At 39.6% G+C, this 25,033-nt stretch overlaps 1 protein-coding gene across 2 annotated transcripts; it reads right to left on the reverse strand.

The window, feature by feature from the left end:
- Positions 1-1,375: 1,375 nt before the first annotated feature.
- Positions 1,376-25,030, reverse strand: LOC135164485 (zinc transporter ZIP11). Of its 2 annotated transcripts, none has more exons than XM_064124881.1 (6): positions 24,145-25,030; positions 22,931-23,180; positions 21,712-21,863; positions 21,553-21,638; positions 5,686-5,943; positions 1,376-2,925 (listed from the first exon to the last, which is right to left on the reverse strand). In XM_064124881.1, exons 1-6 carry the CDS (start codon positions 24,250-24,252, stop codon positions 2,847-2,849), a joined length of 933 nt encoding a protein of 310 aa, XP_063980951.1. In that variant the 5' UTR covers positions 24,253-25,030; the 3' UTR covers positions 1,376-2,846. The 2 variants fall into 2 exon arrangements, with proteins under 2 accessions (XP_063980951.1, XP_063980950.1); XM_064124880.1 differs by having other exon boundaries at positions 22,811-23,180; positions 24,145-25,029.
- Between the last annotated feature and the right edge of the window lie 3 nt (positions 25,031-25,033).

Raw genomic sequence — 25,033 nt, forward strand, 5'->3', positions numbered from 1 at the left:
TATGACCCCACGAAGACGGTGTACTGCAGTGCACGACGATTACGTAATCGACGCCGGCGTGACATACCGGTGAAGAAAGCCGACACACCTCAAGACCGACTTCACTGTCTCTTCGTCTTCTGTCTCCTCCTGTTCCCCGGTATTTATGCTTTCCCCGTCTGACCGGAATCAGACGGGGGAAACCAGAGGCTGAAGAAATGTGATAGAATGAGGAGACAATGTCCAGAAGAGAGTTGTGAATTGACACCAGTACTCTGACATGGGACACTTCTCATCTCTTCCTGTTTGTACTTCATTTACACACACTAGACTACAATAAAATATCGTGGTCTTCCAATTTCAATAATGAAGTAAACAGCACAGATGATGATGCACCGATAAATGACGTCGACCACTGAACGAATGGAGAGAGAAAATTCAAAGAGATGTGAAAGAAAAAAATATAAAGGGTGAATTCTGCGAATTTCACAACTAGACGACCCCAGTACTAATTGGCCGCATTATTTATTAATGATAATTCGATTTGCGGTTATCATTTCACTGAGATTAAGGTGTGAGATTGAGCGGTTTTAGACGATTATTGATGGGATAAATGAGAGATCTTCAAACACTAGCTTGGGTGAAGAGAGGGAGGACCTCGAGAGACTGGAGGGACAAAAAAAATTATGAGAAGGAAAAAAAACACGGAATGAGAGAAAAGCGCGCATAACCGAGGCGATCCGGCCGAAGTGCATCGGAAGACTGCAGCACGCAAGGCAATCGTCGGCTGCGTGAACTTTCCGTACACCCCACCCCTTGTGCTACAACACCCCGACATCCCTTGGCAAAGAGCCTCTTCACGGATCGGCACCATTCGACAAACTAATTACACTGCTCTTCCGTCTTCCGGTTGATACTTCATCGTAGTTTTGAATTAAAGTGATGCGATAGTCGTGAATGAATAATTGAAGGAAACTATTTGATAATATTTTTGTTGAGTGACGATAACACTGCTGGCTAATTAAATAAGGAAACGGTGAAAAAAAATGGGTTTAAAAATAGTTTTAGTGGCCGTTTCCCGATTTGGTAACGGTGAAACCGCTGGGATAATGGTATATTTGGATACGAGTGCGGAAAAGGAGCTTTTGGCGCAGGGGAGGACGGTATCAGTCTCATTAGAGTCGTACTATAATTTTTCCACGAGCTAATAATTCCCTTCACTCAGTTAAATCGCAGCTTTCGGACACAATAACATAAAATAGTTAGGTGACGATATTTTTGTAAATGGAAAATTGAATATCGCCTGGAGGTGACGCATGAATCAGTTAATGTTTAAAAAAATGAAAATTACGAAAATGCAAAGAAGTGAACAAGCATTTGATCGATATTGAATTAGTAACTTTGGAAATTTATGAATTTATTTGCAGACATTCTCTCCACAAAATATTTTCTTCACATTTTCATCCCCTTAAAGAGTTATTCACACTTGAAGGGAGTAAGCATCGCCATCACATAATTATTATTGCATCATCAATGATTAAACTTACGGAAAAATCCTGTCCATCTGTTACAAGTTGCATATATTACGGACAGATGGGAATAGGATTCCTTGTCCCACATTCATTGTAAAAATTCATAATTGTCCTATCATTTGCACTGATATTTCGTGCATGCAAATATTTACAAACTCGCATTAAGGTAAATATAAGAAAATATGAATTCTACATTTATCGTGCCTTAAAAGTGAATTTATCATTACGGAAGATAGAATCATCCGTAACACTATTAATTACTCATTTGATGATTTAGATCAATGATTGTTATTTTAATAAATGTCCTTTCATTTCTAGTTACCCTGGACCTGGATCGGTCAAAGATTGGAAGTCTATACTTAAGCTTGAAAATTATCAACGAAAATGAAGTAGGTTTAGTAGGATAACTACACCACGGAAGAAAAAAACACCGATCGAAAGATGGAAAACTGCACATCTTTTCAAGTCTTCTATAAAAAAATATAATCGAACTTGTACACCAATCTTCCACTTTTGACAATAAAATTAATGTCTAACAGTACGTTGACATCCCTTAGTTTTCATTCATGATTATTAAGTGAACATGAAGAGCAATTTTTTAAAAATACTGTATTGTACGGTACTATGGTGAGTAATCCTGTTGTATTTTGGCGGTTATGGAAGAATTTATTCGTCAAAAAATTTGACTATGTAGCTAAATCGTTTTTTGCGAACAATTAGATGATTTTTACCGAGCCGTTACCAAATTTTTTCTGAACTATTATATATTACAATTTTATGTATCATAATTCTTCCCAAACAGCCAAAAAAATAATCATCACAGCAAATACTTCACCTAAAAACAGGAGATTACCAAAAATCATGTTTGATAGATCAATAACAAATCCATATCTGCAGTTTCTTGGCACAAAAAAATAATTTGAAGAGCTTGAACATGCGGCAGATTTTTTTGCCAAAGAAACGTCAGATATTTCGATAAAAATTTACCTAAGAATATTAGGAAATTAAGCACTCGGGACTCATTGGCAAGTAAGAAATATATCACTAGATATCAAGTAACTGAAGGGCATATCAGAGTCTACACTGGGGAAGTTGGTAGTACTTAATTGACTTCTCTCAATCGATCGCTCCTCACAAGCTCTACGAATAATAATCTTAATAATTGCACTTCACAATTTATGGAAAAACTTATCACAATCACCCTTCCATTCCCTTTATATTTAATATCTTTTTATTAATCTAACTACGGATTTAGAACTGATGTATCGATGTCCAGAGAAACGTCGATGAAAATTAGTGCTTTTGGTCCTCTAATTGAAACTAATTTACTGGACTCTATGCAAGCCCAACATCCAGTGACATCATTATTAAAAATCCTACCATTGCTCCCCAGCTGGCGATTTTGCCATTCCCACTGTAATCATAAAAATGATAATACATTAAAAGGATTTTCATCCTATCCCAGACACTCGAAGGAAAAGTGATTTTTACCAAATTTCCATTGACTTGAGAGAAATAGTTATATTTTTAATGTTTTATTCCTTTTTCGAGTTATTTTCAGGTGATTGTCATTAGGTTGTAATTACCACAATTGCATTGCTCTCCAACCTGAGCTATGAAATTCTGTAATTTCTTCCACAAAAATTACTCACCCGTTTGATGACTTGCTGTGGAGAAGTATGATTTCGAATAAAATAAATGTTTCTCTGAAATCAATGAACATTTGACAAAAATATTGTTTCCCTGAGTACATCGGGAAATGTGTTGAAAATTTAAATGGAAGTTGACAAGAACTAGAGATATGTTGAATCAAAGGATGTGAAATCAATTCCCACGGTGATTTATCTCCCTCACCGGTGCGACCGTGTACTTCTTTTCGAACCTTAAATCACTCGACGAAAGAAAAGATTTTATCGGAGTTGGTGAGAGAGGTAAACTTGGCGTAAGGAAAGTACCACGTTGAAATGGACAGGGATTCGGATAGGTACTAAAAGACCCTCTTCGATTTTATTGTTTTGTTAATGGTCACACCTTTTCGATAACTCATATTTTTACCTCATGATCGACTAAACTAATATATAGAGGTCATTAAGAATAACGAAGGATAAAAAAATTATGTTCGAGAAAGTCGTCCGTCGTGAAATGACCATGTGATTCCGGTTTTTTCCATCGCCGAATTTTGGAAAAAGTGTCTCTGTAAAAAAACAAAAATTTGTGAGACTGTCGGTCTCACAAAACGTATCAGTTCTCCGGATTATTGAATGGGGTGCTACAAGGTACGGTTTTACTAGTTGGGGTACAAAAAGCGCCCCTAGGAAAATAACCGGAAAAGAGTTGTTTTCTTCCCAATTGCTCATGTAATTAAAGTAATCTGGTGTCTGCAGTGAGTGTAAAAAACTCTGTTATCTTTTGGGATGGATATTTCTTCAAGTGTACGGTTTAATAAATCAATATGTGAAAAACAGAAAAACTTTATCATGAACCAGTTCCTGCCATTACGCGAAACTGTCTCAGTTATTACCACTCGTAGATATCCATTGACATCGTATGTAAAAATGAATAGCGAAAATTCTATTAAATAATCGTTATAAAAATGGTATGAGATTATCTGAAGTGCGAAACTAATTGAAAGATGTTGTGCATCTGCTGTCATTACTAAATTACTAAAAAGAATCGGTGTGAAGGATTTCGATAAGTTAAGTTGACGTCAGACATAAGTAGCGGGAAAGCGTTCATTATTCAACTGCAAAAACCAGGAATTTCCCCGGGCAAATTTGGAAAAAAAATCCAGCGAAAATTCCGGTGGTGGTATATGAATTTATCCGACTACGTCGACATAGACCCATTTTACCGTTTCAATACAGTAACTCAGTATTTTTTTCCATGCGTAGTCCTATCACATGGAAGTGAAGAAGGCAGGAATAGAAGAAAAATGAGAGGGAGGACAAAACCGTAAATATGACGTTTGGAATTTTCACTTTTGCCTGTTTCCCGCGCATTACGTTATGTATGAGGTCGATGACGAACAGATAGACAGGATTCCCGAGGGAGCTAACGAGTAGTGAGTGTCTCAGGAAGCCCCACATTGCCTACTAGACCTTGTAAAGTTCTTACACACCAGGGTGAGAATCAGTAGAGACGAGTCTGGGAGGTCAAATCGCACGCGAAATACAAAAAGAGCCAATTACAATGACAATGCTCGTCTAGCGGTCCCTGGGAAAGAAATTCGCTACGTCCGTTTGTGCCGCTAACTATACATACCCCTAGAACACTTGCATCCTGACGTCACCGTTGAGGGCTATTATATTTTCTAATCGGCTTCTATCCCACCGGTTAAAAAAATGTGCTGAATTTTTCGCATGCGGACATGGGATTGTCAGCAATTTTAGTGTGAAATTTAATTCCTAAGTTCAGAAGAACTGAATGGGAAAATTTAACAGTTAATTGAGCAAATGAATGTGTAGAGAGAACGAAGAAAATTTAATGATTCTCTTGATTAATTCATAAATGAAGAAATTGGAACAAATCACTGAATATTTATGAAAAGTGATAAAAATACTTTCAAAAAATATGTCTATTATTTCCCATGAGTATTTTTATTTACTTTTCAAAGTTTCTTTGATCCTTGTAAAAATATTTCTTTGTACTTTTCACGAATTACATCGATCAGTTCTGTTTCTACTGCATGTGTTCATATTTCGTAATTTTGACTGATGATTGCGCAAAAAAGAGGGATAAATAAAGAGTTAAAAAAGAATCTAAAACCCGTTGAGGGGCTGAAAGGACCCTTAAGGGTTCTGAAGCTATAAAGAAAGCTAGTTAACGAAATCGGGCGTCCCTTTGATGTCTGCAGTCTTGCAGGTGCCTTGTTCTTGCGCTGATGATTCAGGCAGAATGATCTTTGTCTATCCGCAAAAATATTGAAATTATAAAAGTAAATAAAAAATTATCGTCAAATTATTTGACGCGGTCCAGGTGACAATCTATCATATTTCAAACTATTGGGATATCATACTCCAAATCAAAAGTGAAACATATGTACAAAGCACATGAGGCGCTCGGATTTGTAACTGATTGATCATATCTTCTATGGTATTGCCTGCCAACCACAGGGCAATGGCGATAAACATGAACGATTTGCGTGACATTTTTCCATAAGATTAATGTACGTTACCTCTGATGTGCTTCCGGGATAATGTCGTCAACGACGACATAAATCATGGCACCTGCAGCAAAGGCCAATGCATAAGGTAAAGCTGGTGCTGCGAGTGAAACGCCAGCAGCGCCGAGGACACCAGCAATTGGCTCCACCATTCCCGATAATTGGCCATACCAGAAGCTCTTCAAAGTGCTGAAACCAGCAGCTTGTAGAGGTAATGATACCGCCAATCCTTCAGGGAAATTTTGGATGCCGATACCTATCGCAAGATTCCTGCAACAGAAGTGTGAGGTCATTCTTTAAGAGTTGCTATCAGAATGTTAAACTACTGAAAAAAAATATTACGTGTTAAGATAAGAGAAATCAACGCCAATGCTAATGCTTCCAAAAATAATTATGTTTGAGCATTCCACATGGTTTTTTCATATCGATACCAAATCACGGAGTGATACTGCCGGAAAATTAAGTAATTCATTAGGTGAATTCAACATCTGGATTATGGTCTGCGAGCACTTGGTATTTTAGAATTTACTGGAAAGCCGTCGGTGGCATCCACATTCCGCGGATTCCACGACAGTCCCTCTTCGCGGGAGGAAGAGGCTCAAGAAGAAGAGCCGTGTTAGATCTCCGAGAGGGCCTCCAATTGGATAACACAACTACCAGTGTACACTTGGATTCCCCATACAAAATAATCCTATTTACAAATCTAAAAATTGCAGCAATTGTCAATTTATTCGTAGACCTTCTCTCCAGCCCAATTACCAATACTCGTTCCAAATTTCCATCTGTTAAATTACCACCCAATCCAATGACTGAAGGTCATTTATTATAAGTAAAACAAAGAGCTTGGAAAAAATTGGCAAACGATAATCGTATCTAATCGCATCGTCGTATGTTGACAAAATATTCAGCATCATCACTGAGAAATACCACACGTTCTTAACCACCAGACTTCAACACTGGTAGTCATTGGGAGAATGAAAAACCGAATGATAGAGAGGGTTTGCCTCCGTCGCATTTTACCGTAATCCATCTTCATCTCAGCCAGTGGATACTGCCAGGTAAACTGCAGGTGACTAAGTCTGGAGAATCCTGTTTATAAAAGCCGACATAGATGTGTTTCTCAGGAGCCGAAGAAGTTCTCGGCTTTATGTAGACCGAAAACATGAAGATGAAGTTGCCTCGCAATGGCCAACTATACCTTATGATGATAATAATAATAATAGCCAGATCTAGCTACAATCCATTTGAATGCCACGGTCTTGAAAGATAAGAAGTACCAAAAGAAGGAAATAATTTTTCATAGATTCCTATTCTGAACTAACAGACATACCACATAGTTATAATCTATGAACTTGTGATATACCACGGCCGAGTGAATAACATCAGTATGGATTGTCCATACCTTGTGGCCCTCTTCATGAACAGGCAGCCGTATTTGTGCACAAAAGTTCCAGTATATCTTCTCCACAGTGGAGCGTGATCTATGGGCAAAGTAATAGGCAGGATCATGGTACAAAGCAGAACTTTGTAAGTGACGGGATAGAAGTTGGTTAGAGGTGGTGAGGGGGGAAGAGATGAGGAGGAGGAGGAAGGAGAACCTTGCTCAAAGGTGAGTAGCAGCGCACAACGCAATCAAGTAGCGAGTGATAGAGAGAGGAAAATGACGAGAAGGAGAGACAAATAAAATGCGACAGAGTGATGAGGGTGGAAGGGGATGAGAAGAGAGGCAGGAGAAGGTCTACCAGCAGGTGAATGAACGAGGCACGATCGCATATACTCTGTCGAGCGAGTCCTCTTGGAAATCCGGCGTTATAGCATGCCTCTGGAATGCGCCCACCATCGTGTGCCAGGTAAATAGAAAATAGTTTGTATCATGAGAATCACAGATGAGAGAAGAAATACAGAATAGAGATGAGTACAGTATCGTAATGCATCGAAGTTTAGGTGCTTTGAAGGGAATTAAAATGACAGTGGGGGTGGTGAAAACGTTGAAGTATTGAATATGTCATTTCCAATTTTACGAAGGAATGCTAGACGATTCATAAAATCATTCAGCGGCATCGATGTTACGATGATCGTTCGACTTGAAATTTCAGTGGATGATACCTGTTCTCTGTGTATGAAGACCAATGTGTAGTTGAAAAGAATGTTCACCGTTTGAAACGATCGTTCGCGCCATGGTTTGAATGAATGACCTGACGAGATCGCATTCCACTGAGAGTTGAAAGAGATAGAATGGGACAGAGATAAAGAGGAAAGAGAAGAGGCCAAGAAACATGCTGACTGTTATTCGCCTCTTTCTCCCTTCCACCCCCGAAATCGTTTTCCAGCCACTTCTCAGCTTGTTATAGTTGTATCAACTTATTTGTGGACTATTCTTGACAATGGATAACACACCTCATGACATCAGGCAATTTTGAGTATACAGGTGATTGAGGGAATGTTGTATATCACTATTGGTAATGGCATGGACTGTGTGGAGGCTTCATAAGGCTGTTGTGATCAATGGTATGCCATAAAGTTACGCATTTCCGCGGGATGTCACAGAGTCTGTCGTCTTATCTGACGCACATAGGCGGATGTACAGTTAACCAGAAGGCGCATCTTGTTCAGCTACCGGGCGAGGTCACACTGATTCCTGGAACAACTTTTTCATTAGCTTCCTGCTTCTAGGGTCGTGGTGGAATTTTCCAACTGCTTACAGCACATCCCCTTGTTTTATTGGATTGACGATGACCTAATCAAATTCAAAGATGGCCTTGCCAGCTGCTGACTTACATATAATCAATTAATTTGGATAATGAGATGTTTATTTTTCTCCTCTCCAATAGGTCGGAAAGTACTCGAGTAATCAAGATATGGGAAAACAACCATAGTCCAACAAATATCCGGGAGAAAGTATAATGTTACTCATCTGAAATCGCTGAAAAATGTTTCTCACGAATCATCGAATGCCTTCTACAATCATCAGTGTGTCTGTTCTGTAATGAGAAGAACCCTTTTTCCACTAGTTAAATGTATAGTTGGAGTATGAGAAAGGTCCATTTGCAGTGACTGGCAAAATTAAAACAAATTCGAACAAATTAAATGTTTTTTCTTGTAATTATGTGTAGAATTAATTAATTCAAAGAAAAAACAGGATAATTGCACAACGGGATACTCATTTATTCCTTTATTTTGGAAAGGCCGTGATTATTTTCTCAGCTTATGGGACTGGAGAAATGGAACACGGAAATACGAGCGCATAGATGCCTTTTTTGGCCAATATACAGATGTAGCGCTCATTGTACGTCACAAAATTTCCATTTATTATAGAGCATTGGAGTCGTTTATAATTTTCTAGTGTACGAGACGAAGTAAAATAACAAATTCATAGATCGATATATTCTGCAGTATTTGCGTGAATGTTCCATCACCTTTTCCACCTCGTTCTTGCCTAGGAATCCTTGACGAAATTTTTCGTCAAGATGAATTCAATACCGTAGACAAGGGTCGCCGGAGCTGACATATTCATTCATAAATAACGAAAATTTAACGTCAAGCTTCGTGGAAACCGTAAACTGTGTGCAGTGAGACCTATTGCAGCTCAATGCCCGTTTGACTACCTTAACTTCCGGTGTTCTCCGCTACCAATTTCCGCATCATTCTGGGCAAGATTAAAGCACCGACTTGCTTATTCTTTTCGCAATATTCCGCTCATAATTACACGAGTTATTATTTCGAATTCTGATGAAATCAGAACAATGTCCGAATCTGGAACGCAGACGTCGCGCAGTCTAACACCTAGAGATGTCCCTAACCCACCGAAGACCCAACCCGAAATAAATCGATTGTAACCTGGTTATTCGTACATCTTCCCTTCGACGCAATAGGCTATTTCGTCAAAGTGGCCCGGGTTCAAAATACAAAACACCGTAATTCTCTCCAGAATATCCTGAGTCTTGTCTCCACATGTCCCAGAACATGATTTTATCATCGATCAGAGGAACAAAGAATCCGTCAAAAAAATGTGAAAAATAGAAATTTTGAAATGACAATTCCAAAAAAATCCTCCACCCTCATACCCAAAAATCCAGACATTGTGAGTACGTCCTAGTGTACTCTTGGTAGCTTTTGATACCAGTAAACTGGCAAGCGTTAGTGGTACACAGGGTTGATTTTATGGTCTCGTCGGTTTTCATGGCGTTAGCCGTGGCCGGTGGCCCCGGGACTCGAAGCTGCTCGCTACGGCGTTAGTGGAATGCGGGACGGGCAAATCGCGGTCGGTCCGCTTGCGCCTCGTTCCCATGCATTCCTTACCCCCACCCGCGTACAATCCTCCCGCACCCCTCACCGCGATATATTCCACACCGTCCATAGCTTACACCGCCAACGTGGTCCTCCTCCGCATCCACCGCCCCCGACGCCCCGACCATGCGTCTCACCAGTGTAGCTCCTCTTCGTCGAGCAGCTTCCAGCTACCTCTCTCCCTCTCTCTCCCTTACCTCCTTATTTTTCCCCTTCGTCCTTTCCCCATTTCGGATGCTCGGGAATGTGCGAGGATCCCCCGTCCCTCTCCCAACAGCAGCCCAGCAGCATCCAGCAGCTCTGGGTCCACACCGCCGCTGTATCTCCACAGACACTCTTTCTCCACTTTGCTTTCCTCCAGTACTGGACCTGTGCACGCTCCCTCTCTCTCTCCCTCTCTCATCAGCCCTCTTGCCGCCCTGTACATACTCGATCCTCACCTCTTCTCTCATTTTCTTCTCCCTCAACTTCTTTATTTTCATTTTTATTATTGTCATTTTTTTTTCTTCATTTTTTGAACTTCATTTTTTTTTTTATAGTTTCGGCATGAAGAGAAAAGACCGGTGCACGGAAACCCGTACACACACCGTAGGTAGCCTCGTTATGGTCCCTCGGCACGATCAATTTTTCGATTTCGCACTCGAGAATCGCGGTATCCAAGCGAGCACGAGCTCTTCTCCCAAGCACCTCGAGAGGCCCAATAGGGAGGAGGAATGGAGGGGCCAGGGGGAAGAGGTAGGAGAGATATGTGAAGGGGTGAAGGGAGAGAGGGGGGCCGATGATCTCTGGAGGAATTTGCTGTAGGGATATATCTTCTGCCATTGTCGAAGGGGGTTAAAGCAGGGGGGAGATTCTCTATGAACTGCTTTCATTTGGATTTTCATTGTCGGGTATTCATGAATAAACTTTGCCCCCATAACCAGATTTCTAATGTTTCAGATAATCAGTATAATCAGTAGATAAATCCACTGAAGTGAATGTTGTAGTACATAATGATTGAAGAATGAAGATGAGAATGTTAACTGTGGGGTCATCAGCCGGCCTTGCCAACAACCGTCACTCTGTGGTTATAAAATATTGGCAAATGGTGTGAAATAGTTTTTTTTTTAATCTAAAGGAGAAGAACATTCTATTCCATGAAATATTGTTTTATGGATGACTAGATTGGAAGCTGAGCCCATCGAATGTAAAACAAAGAAGTTGACACAGAACCAACCACGGAGCAGACGACGATGCCATCGTCGAGGGACATAACGGAACGGGGCCCGTTCGTCTGTTCCGAGTAAGATACGCAGTGCGCATGCGTAATGCTGCCACATTCCAAGCATCGTTCTTGTCGTTGCAATCTGGCTTGATGTACAACGTAAATCTCTATGAAGGAATTCACTGTTCATTTGGATACATCTTCGTTTTCATCACAAGGTCTGTTGTCGTCATCATTGCCATGGCAGTGTTGAAGAACTCTTGTGGATTCCATCCACTGCCGTGACTGTTCCAAGTTGGTTCCGCTGATATTTGTAATTTGCTGATTATCTTCGCATAAACTGAAGCATCTGGTGGATAAAATCATTGAGCATGAATGATAAGAAAATAAAATGATCAATGAGTTCATGGAATGAGTGCATATCTCCTCTTGTACACGCGAGACCGGTTGCTAAAGTGCATGATCATTTGACTTTCCAAGGATACGTCAAAGATGTTTTACAGACAACTAACCAGTATTAGAATCAAGTAAGTCTTAACTGATCAGGTTTGGACGTGGAACTTCTAGCATAGCTGGATCTATGCTGTGTTGATCGTCCTTCCGTGATTGCCTTCTAGTAGATTATGTGTACAGTGGAGATGGTTCGTTGTCAATGTACTCAGTATGAACTGTATAACCATAGAAGACATAGAAGAAGAGCAAGAAGGGCATGCGAGAATAGGTAGGGGCAATAAAATGAAAGAAAAAAATTGCCACAAGAAAACGTAGAAAGGGGTAGAGGCAGTAAGTGCGAAATACGAGACGAGAAAAGTATCGGCGTGGAATGTCACAAGCTTAGAGAACGTCTCGCGGGTCCAGTTCTCGGAACTCAACTCCGGGAATGGCCTCTCTTGCTTGAATGATTATAAAGTGCACGGGGCGAAACACGGCGAAGATGTTTATCGTTGTAATCATGCTTCGTGGAATAATGAGGCAATCGGAAGCAAACACACTGCCAGTACCAAGTAAAACTCTCTCAGTCTTGTGCTGTATTTGAGTAAAGGAGTCGCAAATCCACATAAGTGTACTTCATGGATTTCATGGTAACTTGAGAGATCAAACACTGGTGGGTAACAATATGTCATGAAATAGATGATTTGGAAGGCTGTTGATATGACAGTTGATAGCTTGACTAGAACACTTGAAGTCGTTTCTAGGATTGATGGTCCAGACCAGGACGAGCGTTTATGATGGAGCTGAGACTGCTGTGATTTGTCAATTAATTCAGGGGCAGAATTGAATTTTGAATTAGTTTTCAAATCCCTTTCTTGACCTGGGTTACTGTTAAATAAAAAATTGACTTGGTCTGATCCTCATGTGTCTGAAGATCGTCGCGCATTCCCAGCAAATTCCATTATTGACAGTATTAAAATATCAATCGCTTGGTTGAAGAATTTTGCACGAAAATTGCAAACAAATGTCCGATTGATTCGCTCGATTCCCTCCTCGATCAACAGGAAAGGCCATTTTATTTCTTTTCCTCTTCCATTTTCACGAAGGTCTTCGCTCTTTGATGATCCTGAAATCATTTCAGGTTGGAATCCAAGTGGGAAATGCTCTCCTCCTTAGCAACAACCATAGAATAACTGCAATTCATCAGTATCTTGAATCCCTTGTGATGAATTCCGTGCTTTTAGTGAATTTGATTGGAGATAATAATCGATATAAACTTAATGCGAATTGTCCTGTCACCAGGACTGCAGTCTGATTACTCGCAATCAGAAACCTCGAAATTATCCATCACAATCGTCACTTCTTCATGGAAATCTCAATAGAATGAAAAATCCTGGTGGAGTATCTCGTCAACAAGACAAAATTCCTCCAGAATAATCTCAACTCATTGGTGTAGACCCATAGGCACCGTACAGAGGAGAACCTCCAGCAAACATACATGCGAAGGAGAGTCCGTTGCGGTGCATTCCTCGGGACATTGCTCTCGGCTTATCGATTCCCTTCTCTTTCCTGACATTTTCGAGCCAACCCACCGCCAGGATCCGCCAGTTTGAGAGACAACGTTAACGTGAATTCTTCATTCGCGTCTCAACTTTATCTCATTCTTTCATTTTAACTTTTTCAAGTGGATATTTACCTCGGCCTGGCTTTACCCCTATACCTCAGTTGTTGCATTCCAGGGCGTACAGCCCCCTCCCCTCATCCACCGTATACCTCGCTCTCTCTCTCTGTCTCATCATCTTGCCTCCCCCTGATTTTCTCCACTTGCAAGACTTCTTTCTGAGTGCTTTGAAATGGGACCATCATCCTTTCACTTCGTGCAAGTTATAAAAATGAATTTCAATGGAATGATTATTTACCTGATATCTAGCAAAAAGGTAAATGCCTCAAGGTACATCACATCATTCATGACAAAACTTCAATGAACTCCTGAATGCTGAAGGATAGAGACCAAGAAAGATGGTGGAGAAACAGTGGAATTGACACGAAGGAGAAAACAGTACATATGAAAATAGAATAATAAAGGGAAAAAAAATTTACGGGGAGAATTGGAAGTGAGAAATACCAAAATAAGCTCACCGACCCAGAGAGAAGGAGGAGAAAATGAGAATGAAGCATTCAGGTTTGAAGTAAGGAAAGGGGCAGAGGAGAATGGACAAGTCCGGTTGGCTCTGGAGACTGGAGTTGTACACCGGTCCTGTCGGTATATAATAAGGCAGATGAGGGGGATAGCGCTGAAATGAGATGGTTTCGTCGGCAGCTTTGTCCGGCGCCATGTTTAACATAGCACCACCTCATCTACGTGCCACACCGTGCTACAACTGTGGAGGGAGCCCTTGGGGTCTACACCCGAGTTGCTTTTTTTTTTTATCTCTCTGTCTCTCTCTTTTTTTGTGTACACTCACCTCTACCGCCTATCATTCTCTCTTTCTCCACCTCAAAACTCCTCACCTTTTTCCTTCCCTCTTTTTCTCCCATCGTTTCACTCGTTGGAGTCCACTTTGGACCTTGGCTTGCCTGTGGGTTCAGCTTATACAAATCGGATCCTCGCACCCTTTGTGATCGAAGTCTCAGCGAAAAATTTTCTCACCGCACTCTCCACTGAAAGTTTAAACGCAAATACCACCCAATAGTTGCACTAAAAATGTCGACTTTTGTTGGTATGATTTCCGTCCATGTGCGGAAGAGAAGAAATTTTGGAGATATTTCACTGGTTGAGAAATGTGTTCTCAGTTAGTTAAGATATATAATCATTAAATTAAGTAATTTTGTATCTTATTCCAAGTGACATTGTCACTAATTCGCAGTAACGCAACCTCGAGAAATCATTTCCAATTGTTGTGACTTGATCATCAAATTTAATGATCAAATTCCTTCAACTCTGATTGCAATCAATCAGAATGCACTATTTGGGTCACCTGATTATTCTCCAATAAATTACTAACTATTTTCTGTTATTTTTCCAGAGACTTGTATTATTTTTAAAGAAAACTTTCACGTAATTTCGAATATTGCAGTCGGTTCTTTCGCAATTAAAATTAAGAAAGATATCCTATGAATTCCAAATTCATCGGATATTTCCCTCGAGCTTCCCTAAAAAACGAGTTTATCAAGTTTTGCAGTGAATCCGTTCGTGCTTCGCACTCGGAATGTTAACGTGAGAATTTGTACATCTTCACATGTCTACAACGAAGCTTTCGTGGTTTTGGAATATTTCAATCGATAAGAATCACTACCGATCAGGGCCAATGTAGACAGTATCCAGCATTACAAAATTAATATATTACTCCAATCAAGCGATATATCCCATAAAATGGATGACATATTAATGCAAAACCGGGCCAAAAAATAACAACTTTTTTTTTCGCACTTCCGGGGCAATAACACAAAATCGACGTCCTTTACAAAATAATATCAGATACAGAGTCAAGTGAATTGAAGCAATGTAATGGAATCTATTGATTCGCTCTACACTGAGAAGACTTTTGCTTCACGATGGCTAAGGAATGGCGCGAGCACCCCCCAGGGGGTGAGAGGAATATACAACGTTATCGCCTTTCGTCTCGCCGACGATGGTGGTACGAAGGAACAGGTAGACCAGCCACGAGAGAAAGAGAGAGGAAATAAAAGGGTTAAAAAAAAAAACGCCACACACCAAGAATATATAAAGAATGAACAAGAATAATGCGAAAAAAAGGAGGACACGAACGGGGCAAAAGGCGAGCGGAATGTAAAAGAAACGCAGACCCAGATTCTGCGAAAAATCCGCATAGCTACGAGTGACTCAGTACCAGCTCTCCTTGAGCATTTTACTTGGAGTGCACTGAGCCGAGTACACACCATCCTCACCGTTCATTCTCGTCCTATCTTGGCCTCTCGCTTCCTTTCCACCAGAGCTGAAATCCAAACCCACACTCCCAGCACAGAAATAAATAAATAAATAAAAAAAAATCCAAATGTATCTGTTACTACACGAAGCTACATAACTTCGAAGAGAAACGGGGGGAGGGGGGCTTACCTCTCGGCACTTGGTAATTGCCACTCTAGAAAACCTATCAAATGTTCATTCATGATTTCTTTCTCAAGTTTGAAAGAACTCTACCCACCGGAACCTTCATAGCAATCTGGCCTCAGTGTAGAGGCCTCGTTTCCTTGGTAAGGACACGACTCTGTACGGTCATTGCACTTGCTGGATGCTTGACATTGCGCAACTACTAAATAATCCAGTGATTGCAGACCTGTCGAATGTCCACTGGCATTCAGATATTCCGCAATATCTACATTATTACACGGTTTATTGACTCACGAACAGCCTTACTGGGATTTACCAGACAAGATGGAAAATTTTATCTTATTTTTAAGAGGAATACCAACATTATTTACATTTTTATCATCTTGACGATGCTAAAGACTCACATGAATCCAGCAATGCTGGTAATTATTTTAAGAATCTTCTTACAATGTTCGTCAACGATAAAGAAAGCATAAGAGGAAATGACGGTTTATGAATTCTAATAATCTGAAGAACGTTTGACATCCTTTTACCCAAAATTCACGTTCTTTTGAATTTTTCTGTCTCAATTCTACCATAAATTCAGGAGAAAAATTAGAAAAACGGGAATTTTGATGGAAAGGATGTAAAACATCCTCAAGTGAAAAAAAAAATGACGAAGGATATTTTTAAGGGAATCCACTGAAAAATTTCAACATCAAGATACGTTATTTTTCCAGGTGTAAATGGACTTATTAATTAACAGCGTTCTTACCGCATTGCGCAAGGGACCTGAATTCATATTTCTCCGTTGATTACAGCAACACTCAAGTTTTTCTTTCACATTGAGAACCTAATGGTTCCATTTGGATTAATGCAAGTAGGGGATAGATAAAAAATTCCATAAACTTTTCAATAGACGGACACAAGTGAGTCACAAAAATCATTCTCAGAAAATATCCCTCACAACAACTACATGAAAAAATGTTGAAAAATAAATCTATAACTCTATCCCCCTTGTTCACCTCATTTTCATGATTCATAGCATTGGCACGCAATTTGCATAGAGATGATGATCGCAGTGATCACATGTCTCTATACATATGTACAGTAATTCCAGGAATAAACGAGTAATGCATTTAACGCTTTGATTCTTTTGGATATAGGTGTCGTTTGGTGCACACCAGAATGTTGAGACAAGTCTTATAGGCATCCTATAGTGCATAAGTATATTTTCAACCACGAGTTTGACAGAGACAGAGACCTATAAGATGAAGAGAGTAGGAAGAAGAAACTCGAGACATACGTGCAAACATTCAAGTGTCATCCTATATACGAGCCTATGCCTCAGGAACGTACTTTGTACGCCAGACCCACACACAAACTAAATAAAAAAAAATAAGAAAAAAAAAACTTCGAATGAGTCGAATGTCGCGTAACACACGCGGCCCACTCTTCTATCTACAGGGGTTATCTCCTGGGGCTCCGGAACGTCCAATTTCATTCATAACTGTGAAACTTCGTCATGTTTTTAAATGACTATATGTAATTTCATTTCTTTATCTTATTTTTATTGTAATCGTACATTGGCGACTGCGAGACGTCAAAAAACTTCAACTTTAGACTAGTTTATTTTGTTATCTCCTTGGTCAGGTCGAATGGGGCAAGTTGTACGGCTTTATCAGTTCATATACATTTTTTTTTCTAATTGAATATAACCTGGACTGTGCAGAGATTTTTTTTGAATGGTACACTCGTTAATGATTAATAAATTTGTGGTTCACATAAACAGCCTGAAAAATGGATGAAATAATATCCATTCAAGACGCGATGGTATGCACGTAGGAGGGAATGAGGGAGGATGATAAGGCTCATACCGGAAGTTGCGATTCGAGCGGATAAACGTCAGCTGCTATTTATAAATATGAAGACCAAGGGACGTCAGTTTGGCTTGAATGATTGTAAGTTAGGCCATAAAGCATTGGACAATCGGAGATGGGGATCTACAAATTGTTCATGATGTTGGTTCAGAAATAGCTTAGTTGGGATGATCTACATGTGCCCTGATTGTGCAGAACTACAATTTTTGGATGTAAGTGCATTGATGGAACGATTTATCAACTACAAATGAAATTCGTTAGCTGTTAACAAATGGTAGACTTGGGCATTAGAGGCACCAAATAGATCCCAAGCTACATTAATAGAGAAGGCAACACAATTTTGTTGTATTATACGAAACTTCTTAACTGCTACCGTGATTCGTTAATTATTAACGAATTGGGGTAAACAGTTGAGATGACATTTTTACAACAAAATTTACTGAAAAATTGGATAGTTCATATTGGACTTGTACGATTGATTCATAATGATTCGTTCTATCAGTGTAGGTATTATAAGCTTACCATCGCGCATACATAATTATACTGATCCAATTAACAATCAGGATTCTACACTAACCGCCCACTCACATCGAATAACCGAGGGAAAACTTCATTCTCATCTGTTCGCAATCGCCATTCGTAGGCAGCAATGGCCTACGTTCTTCACAATTTTTTCAAAAACCCGGAAAACTGATCAACAAACAATCCATCACATCCCATATTTTCGATTAAATGCATCATGAAAAAAATAAATAAATCGTAGGCGAATGAAAGCTGTTCGATGGACTCATTTGATCCCGTAAATTATTCATATCAGTGATTGCAATAGGTGGAGTCATTGGGCGCACTGGATATTGGGTAGGCTTCAACTATGGCGAGAAAGATTGAAGAACAGGGAAAATACATTCAGCAGTAAATGAAATGATAATAAGAATAAAATGTATTCTAGAAGAATGAGATCACAGACGAAGGGGGAAAAATCTCATATGCATTTCACTAAATGCTACCGATCATTCAGGGCATTACGTACGATTATCGACACGTAGAGCAAGTACATGGCACCGAGAGGCGGTGCAGCCTGACAGGGTCGAGAACGCGGGTAACCATAAGTTGGATGGTACGGGGTGGATAGAGAGGGGAAGGAAGCAGCTGACGTGATAGACACGAACACCATTACTCCTTCTGGTGTGTACGTAATGGGAGAATGATAAGGCGTATCATTGGCCAATGTTGGAGAGTTGGGTTAACTCTTTCTCCCTCTTTGGTATTTTCTTTTATCACATATGTATTCCCCACTCCCTTACTCATTTCTCTCGATGGGCCTCTTCCACAGCGATTTTTAAATATTTTACCGAAAATACTTCATTATATGAATAATTAGTCGCATTTCAAGCCTTCAGTGTTTCACTCGCATCAACGAATGTATCATCTTCATATGATTATGGAAAAATATCTGTATGAGGGGTGGGGGGAGGGGAATTTTCGCCGGGTTGACAAGAAAGGTCTTTTTCTTAGTATGGGAACAAAGACGGATCTGTGTGCCTGGACCACCAGAGCTACCCCGTAAACATGAGTGAGGTATTGGATACCTTTGGCGACGTAGGGCCAGATTTTTGTCTAAACAAATGACGAATGTTGCGTTGACGATCTGCATGACGGGATGGAGATCGAGTCAGTTCGCCTAGCAACGAGGGCGCGTGCACATTGGAATTAATCCATATATTATTCATTTATATACCTGTTGTTTTGTCATCATAATTATTTTGTTAATCACCTTACTACTCTCCAAGGACCATTACATTCATCAAAATTCAAGTGCTTAACGAATTTATTCACACACTACCCACCTATAAAACTATTTACTACATGTACTTTTCTAAACCTTGCAAAACGATAACCGCGGCCAGTTAATTGTCATTGGCTACTGAATCTACAAATATAGCAGTCATATCATACGACTTCAGCAAAACCAAGCTCCATAATTTAAAGTTGGATGAAGAATTCAAGAGAATGAATTTGAAACCTGCTGTGAGACGATGGTATTCGTCTCTGCAGCCCAAACTCAAACCCGAGTGGCTCCTATGGTACGCCCTAATAAAGCAGAAGGGAAGGCCACTTCCAGGAATTGCACCATCAGATATGCGTCTGTGTCTAAGGTGGCGCCAGAGGGCTAACAACGGGTGAAACAATTACTACAACATATACCCTTCACGCCATTAAATAACTTATTTATAATCCTGTTAAATTTCCATGTTTGACTAATATCCTAAGGTTGTTTTGAAATTGATAATAATTTCCTGGTGAATTGGTAGACCGATTTTGGGCTGCCATCGGGGCCGATTGACTAGATTCGATAAATTATTAGTTTAGAATTAGTGCTGCAAACGATGAAAAATAGTTCAGAAATAATTTACCACCAGAAAGGGAACTCTAAAGATCTTTTAGAAAATCAAACTATGCAGCCAGTCTAATGAAACTAGTCTGCTCGATATTTTAAAACGGAATATTAGATATTTTCTAACCGAAGAAGCATCAGAATTTAGGTCGTAGACCGGACTAAATCAAAGGCGAAAAGCTCACGTCTTGGAACAGTGTTAAATGGCTTTTCGATCAAAGGAAGACGAGTTTAAAATACAAGTGTGTGTGAAAGCTAGTAAACCAGGAGGGTATATGTATACCCGTGCTTGAGAATTAAATGCGCGCTAAAGAAAGCAAGCTCGAAGATAGGCCTAACCAAAGAGACCAAGTTATGGTAGGGATGGAATGCGCGGCGCCTAGGGCTCGTTGGATTCCAGGGCTACACGTGCCCCCTGTCCCTTTCCCCTCCTGACGCTGTTCGTGCCAATAAACTTTGCTTCTGGCCGACTGCCGCTTGCGACCACCATGGAATTCATTCATGGAGACCTCCTACCACGAATCTCTTTCTCCATCGTTTTTAAATTCAATTTCTGCTTTGTTGCATACTCCTGACATCTTGCGGTGAAAATTTTTAAAACCATTGTTGAATGATTTTGAAAGTAACTATTATACATTTCATTAGTCGACAACGAAAATGGAATGCATTCTAGAAGATCTTTAATTCTGTTTTATTATTCGGAATATTTTTTGATGAAAATCGTTTCAGGAGCAATAAAATAGTTAGGAAAAGTATTTTTTAGGAATTTCGTTCTGTCTTCTACTCTGGAATGGTTATTTATTGGGTTTTTTATTCATAATGACTCGATTTAATTATGTGAGAAGGTTCGATGATTGATAAATTTGTTAAGTTTCGACGGTGAAAGGAACCAACGTGATCGCGGTCGATAACGTATATTCCTACGTATCCACTCAGTTGGAATGGAGGAAACCTTCAAATTATAAATTGCTAGAGTTCGCAACAACGAGGAGAGATTAAAGTACAGGCTCAGTTCTGGGGGTTTGAGTGACGCCAGGCGCTCCACGTTACCGACGCGAAAAACGAAAAAATCGATTTTAGAAAATTCCCGGACCTCTAGAAAAATCGGAAATCGTCTCACAAATCCAATGGCGCTAGCCAAATTGTCCTATCTATGATATTTCCAAAGATATGGGCGAAAAACGGTATGATCCCAAATCCGGGCCCGTTTTGCTCTAGGAGGCCCAGAAGCCGAGAGAAACGTGAACCTCCCTGCCCCCCCTGAAAGGACTGTTTTGAAATTGCCAATGAGCGAGAGAGAAATATCTTTCCCCCTCTCTCTCTCTCTCTCTCTCTCTCTCTCATTCACGTCAGCACTTCTCATAAAATTCGTTACGCGTATAAATATTTGTTCGGAACAACAGAAATACTCTTCGATGCGTTTTTTCGTGAAATCTGTTAACTACTGAGTACGACACTCAAGATAAACTCATCGCTATCTTGATCTAGAGAAAAAGCAAAAACAATTCTTTGCAGGAAATCAATGATTCCATGATTCATTGTATTTGCGCACTTATTGATCCATAAATATTAACGAATTGAATGTCAGCAGTAATTGATGAACCGTAGCTATTGAAATTAAGATATTTACCTTGCACTCTCGAAGGTAGCAGCTGGGCTACTTCCCACAGCAGCGAAGCCAACGCCAACAGCAAGACCCTCTGGAATATTATGTACCTAAAATATAACAAAAATGTCGTGAAAATTTACAATAAACCGGAGAATAAAAAATGGAAAAATGCTACTATACCGTAATTGCCACAACTAATAACAGTATCCGCCTCCACTGATTATTTTTAGCTTCATTTCCTGGGTCCTCGTATACCATTCCTAAGTCACCCAATTCAGAACCTCTGGACAACGATCCAGGTTGTCTTCTCCTCGTGCTTTGCTCGTAAAATCCTAAAAAACATGGCAATTTCCTATTCGTGACTGATATTATTCCCTATCCTAGAAAATTCAAATCATCCATAAATTCAGAAAAATTTGACCCAAGTTGTACTACTTAAATTTTTACATGCCAAACATGCTACCGTTAGTCCCGTGAATTCAATCCGAATGAGACGGAAGAACTCAGTAGTGACAGATGAGAAAGAATTAGGAGATACAAAATATTATAAAATTAGAGGTCTGCGAGACATGCGGGGATTAATAAGATCAGTTTTTCGTTGCAGAGTAACTCGGAGCATTGTCTTGCAGGGACAAATGTATTTATTCTCACTATATTTATTAGGTGTTTAAATTTTTCTTTAAATTTTTATACGTAACTCGCTTTTATATTTTCGAGATTATATCAGAATTGAAATAACAAGGTTTAGTAGCACTTCACACCGCACCATATCGTATTCACACGAATGATTTAACCGATTAAATTAATTGTTTTTAATTCCCATCACTTTATTGCGTTATGTATTTAAATCACATTTAATTATTTAAGTATTCAAGACCGTGCCCAAGAGTTCTCTGCATTTCGTTTGAGGGAATATTCGCACTGCATACTCTTAGGAATTCAAAAAAAAATAATAAATTTTCAAACGTTCTACGTATCACTTTTCCATAATTCATCAGCGCAATTTATGAGATAAGCGGTTAAAGAAAAGCTCCTGGAATAAGCAGATAGCTTGGGCTAAATAGCAATACGGTTGAAATTATTCTCATTACTTCAATCAATTGTAGCAATTAATCACATAATTTTCTACTGCTTATTCGAGAGCTCGTTCTAATATACTTAAGAGTAAAGAGAGGCGAGTGTACTTTAAAGTCAGCAAACTGATCCCATTATTCAGACCTATAGAATTTATAATATTTTTTTTTTGACTTTCCAGATATGAATATATACATTGCAATACCATCAATAGTGGTCGTGTCATAATGATTTTTGCCACTGCTTATTTGTACACCACTAATTACATTGTTATCGTCTAAATCCTCGTCACTCTTTTCATGGATTTTTCGTCTTTGTTTCGTACCAACTGATTGCATAGCTAATAGCACATTTGGGGATTGAATGCCAAGGGCTGATATCAATACATCTGTTCCATAAACAAAAGCTGCGCCAATGACAAATCCAATTCCAACTGGTATACACGCGTATTCCCCATTAGCACCATAAATTTTACTCTTTTGGGCCATTTCAATGGCTGGTTCCAGCAGTGACCAATAACTTGCTGCTATCATCACACCACCAGCAAAGCCGAGACTCACATCGAGAAGTTTTCTCTGAAAAGTTTGTAAACAGAAACCTTTTAGAACGCTGATTTCCATCGAGGTTCATCTATCATACCATTTATCATCAGTGAACAGTATAACGATACGATGACATACCCAATCAAAAAATTTGGTCTTGAATTAATTTAGGGACTTGGTCAATATATGGACTATGTAATTAACCTCTCAGGAGGCCGTTGTGTTACCAACTGTAATGAGCGCTAAATATGGCAACAATAGGATTATTTTTAATGAATGCAAAATTATGGAAGCGATATATCGCTGAAGCTCCAATATTGTGGTATCCGAATTTGTCGGCCTGATCGGTTTATCCATTTGGAAATAATTAATGTTGCAATCACACGTTCACATTTGACATGAGTCGATAAATTAGCGCAACCGGCGCGTGAGGAGTTCAAACTAAGCGAATGGTGATCCATCATTTCAACAATAAAATGCTGAATAATACTATTGTAGTTGAGCCGAAAAATATTGTTCTCTGTGAAACATTTATTTTCCAATTGTTTTAGCGCTTATGTGCGTCGTTCATAGTAACGTTTATTTCACAATTCAAAAAAAATTTACCAAGAATTGTTGCTCTTCTGCATAACTAATTTCGCATGCTAAAATTTCCATATACCTATTCAATTTTGAAATTGACAAGTTCGTAGTGTTAGGTATTTCTTGCGTCAATTTTCTCACAAACAATTCGTAGAATCACGGTCATAAAAAAATATCGCAATAAATAAAGTGAAGTACTCCTGGAAAAACTAAACCCCGAACGTATCGTTTTTTTTACCAAATTACTAATACCGTACAGACTGAAGACCTCTGACTAAAAAGTGCCGCGTCTGCGTATTATAAAATATGCAAATTTTCCGTTGTTATGAACCCAAAGCATATCTTAAGTATTTTCAAAAGGTATTATACGAACGGACTAAAACTAAAAAAGTAAGAAAAAGAAAAATATATTCACCTGTTTTCCCCTGATGACAACAATGAGAGCAGCACCGGCTGCTGTCAGTGCCCAGGTGAAGAGGGTCCCGACGAGGGCTTGGACGAGTGGTGAGTAATCTCTGATCATCTTGGCTTCTCCGTCAAGAATCGAATGGCAAAAATTCTCGAGTAAATAATCAAATCAATATCACCTTTGGTGACAATCAGTTTATGTCATGTATCGCTGCCTCCTGTTAACCCAATATCTCTCTGATACATGGAATCACTAGATTGTTCGAATAACACCAAGAACCAGTCCCAGTGCTGCTTATCTCCACCACCTCTCCGACAAACTTCCACCGCCTATCCAAACATTTTTAATCACCCACACCGGTGAATACCGAACATCTGGCAGTTTTAAATTGCTTGACTGTGGTACTTCTCAATGGATCTAACTATCAGCCTTGTCAAAATAGTGAATGGAGCACCGTTAAAAGACACGTGCACCTGAGTTCACATGACATTCACCCGGAACGTTTGATCACGTACATCTACACCTGATGCCACCACATAAAATGTGCACTTTTGATGTCATTCTCATTCACTTCCACATCCTCTGAAGTTCGAGGTCATCAGGAACTCACTTTCACGGGCTCGATTACCTCAGGGACATGGATATGCGAATCAAGGCCTTTGCAATTTTTATCAAAACATCGTTTCACTCTCCCTAACCTCAAGCGTTCACTCTTGCATGCTAAAACAGCCTTGACTGTAATAACTACTTGAGAACTTGTATCACACTGTTCTATCGATCTCCTCCCAATGCTTGTGAGGAATTGAACATCTGTTATTTGCATGGGCATCCGTGTTTATATGGGATTACACGTGGAACTCTATTCCCAAAAAAGAATATTTTTTACACTCCATTT

The sequence above is a fragment of the Diachasmimorpha longicaudata genome, chromosome 7 (genome assembly GCF_034640455.1).
Source record: "Diachasmimorpha longicaudata isolate KC_UGA_2023 chromosome 7, iyDiaLong2, whole genome shotgun sequence".
Taxonomy (NCBI): domain Eukaryota; kingdom Metazoa; phylum Arthropoda; class Insecta; order Hymenoptera; family Braconidae; genus Diachasmimorpha; species Diachasmimorpha longicaudata.

Bases quoted from the DNA above. Each gene is read 5' to 3' on its own strand.
- LOC135164485 (XM_064124880.1), bottom strand. From the start codon at position 24,252: ATGATCAGAGATTACTCACCACTCGTCCAAGCCCTCGTCGGGACCCTC. The intron at 21,864-22,810 runs GTATTGCAATGT...CATGTTTTTTAG, and splicing joins TGACACGACCACTATTGATG to GATTTTACGAGCAAAGCACG. The intron at 21,639-21,711 runs GTATAGTAGCAT...GTTATATTTTAG, and splicing joins TATTAGTTGTGGCAATTACG to GTACATAATATTCCAGAGGG.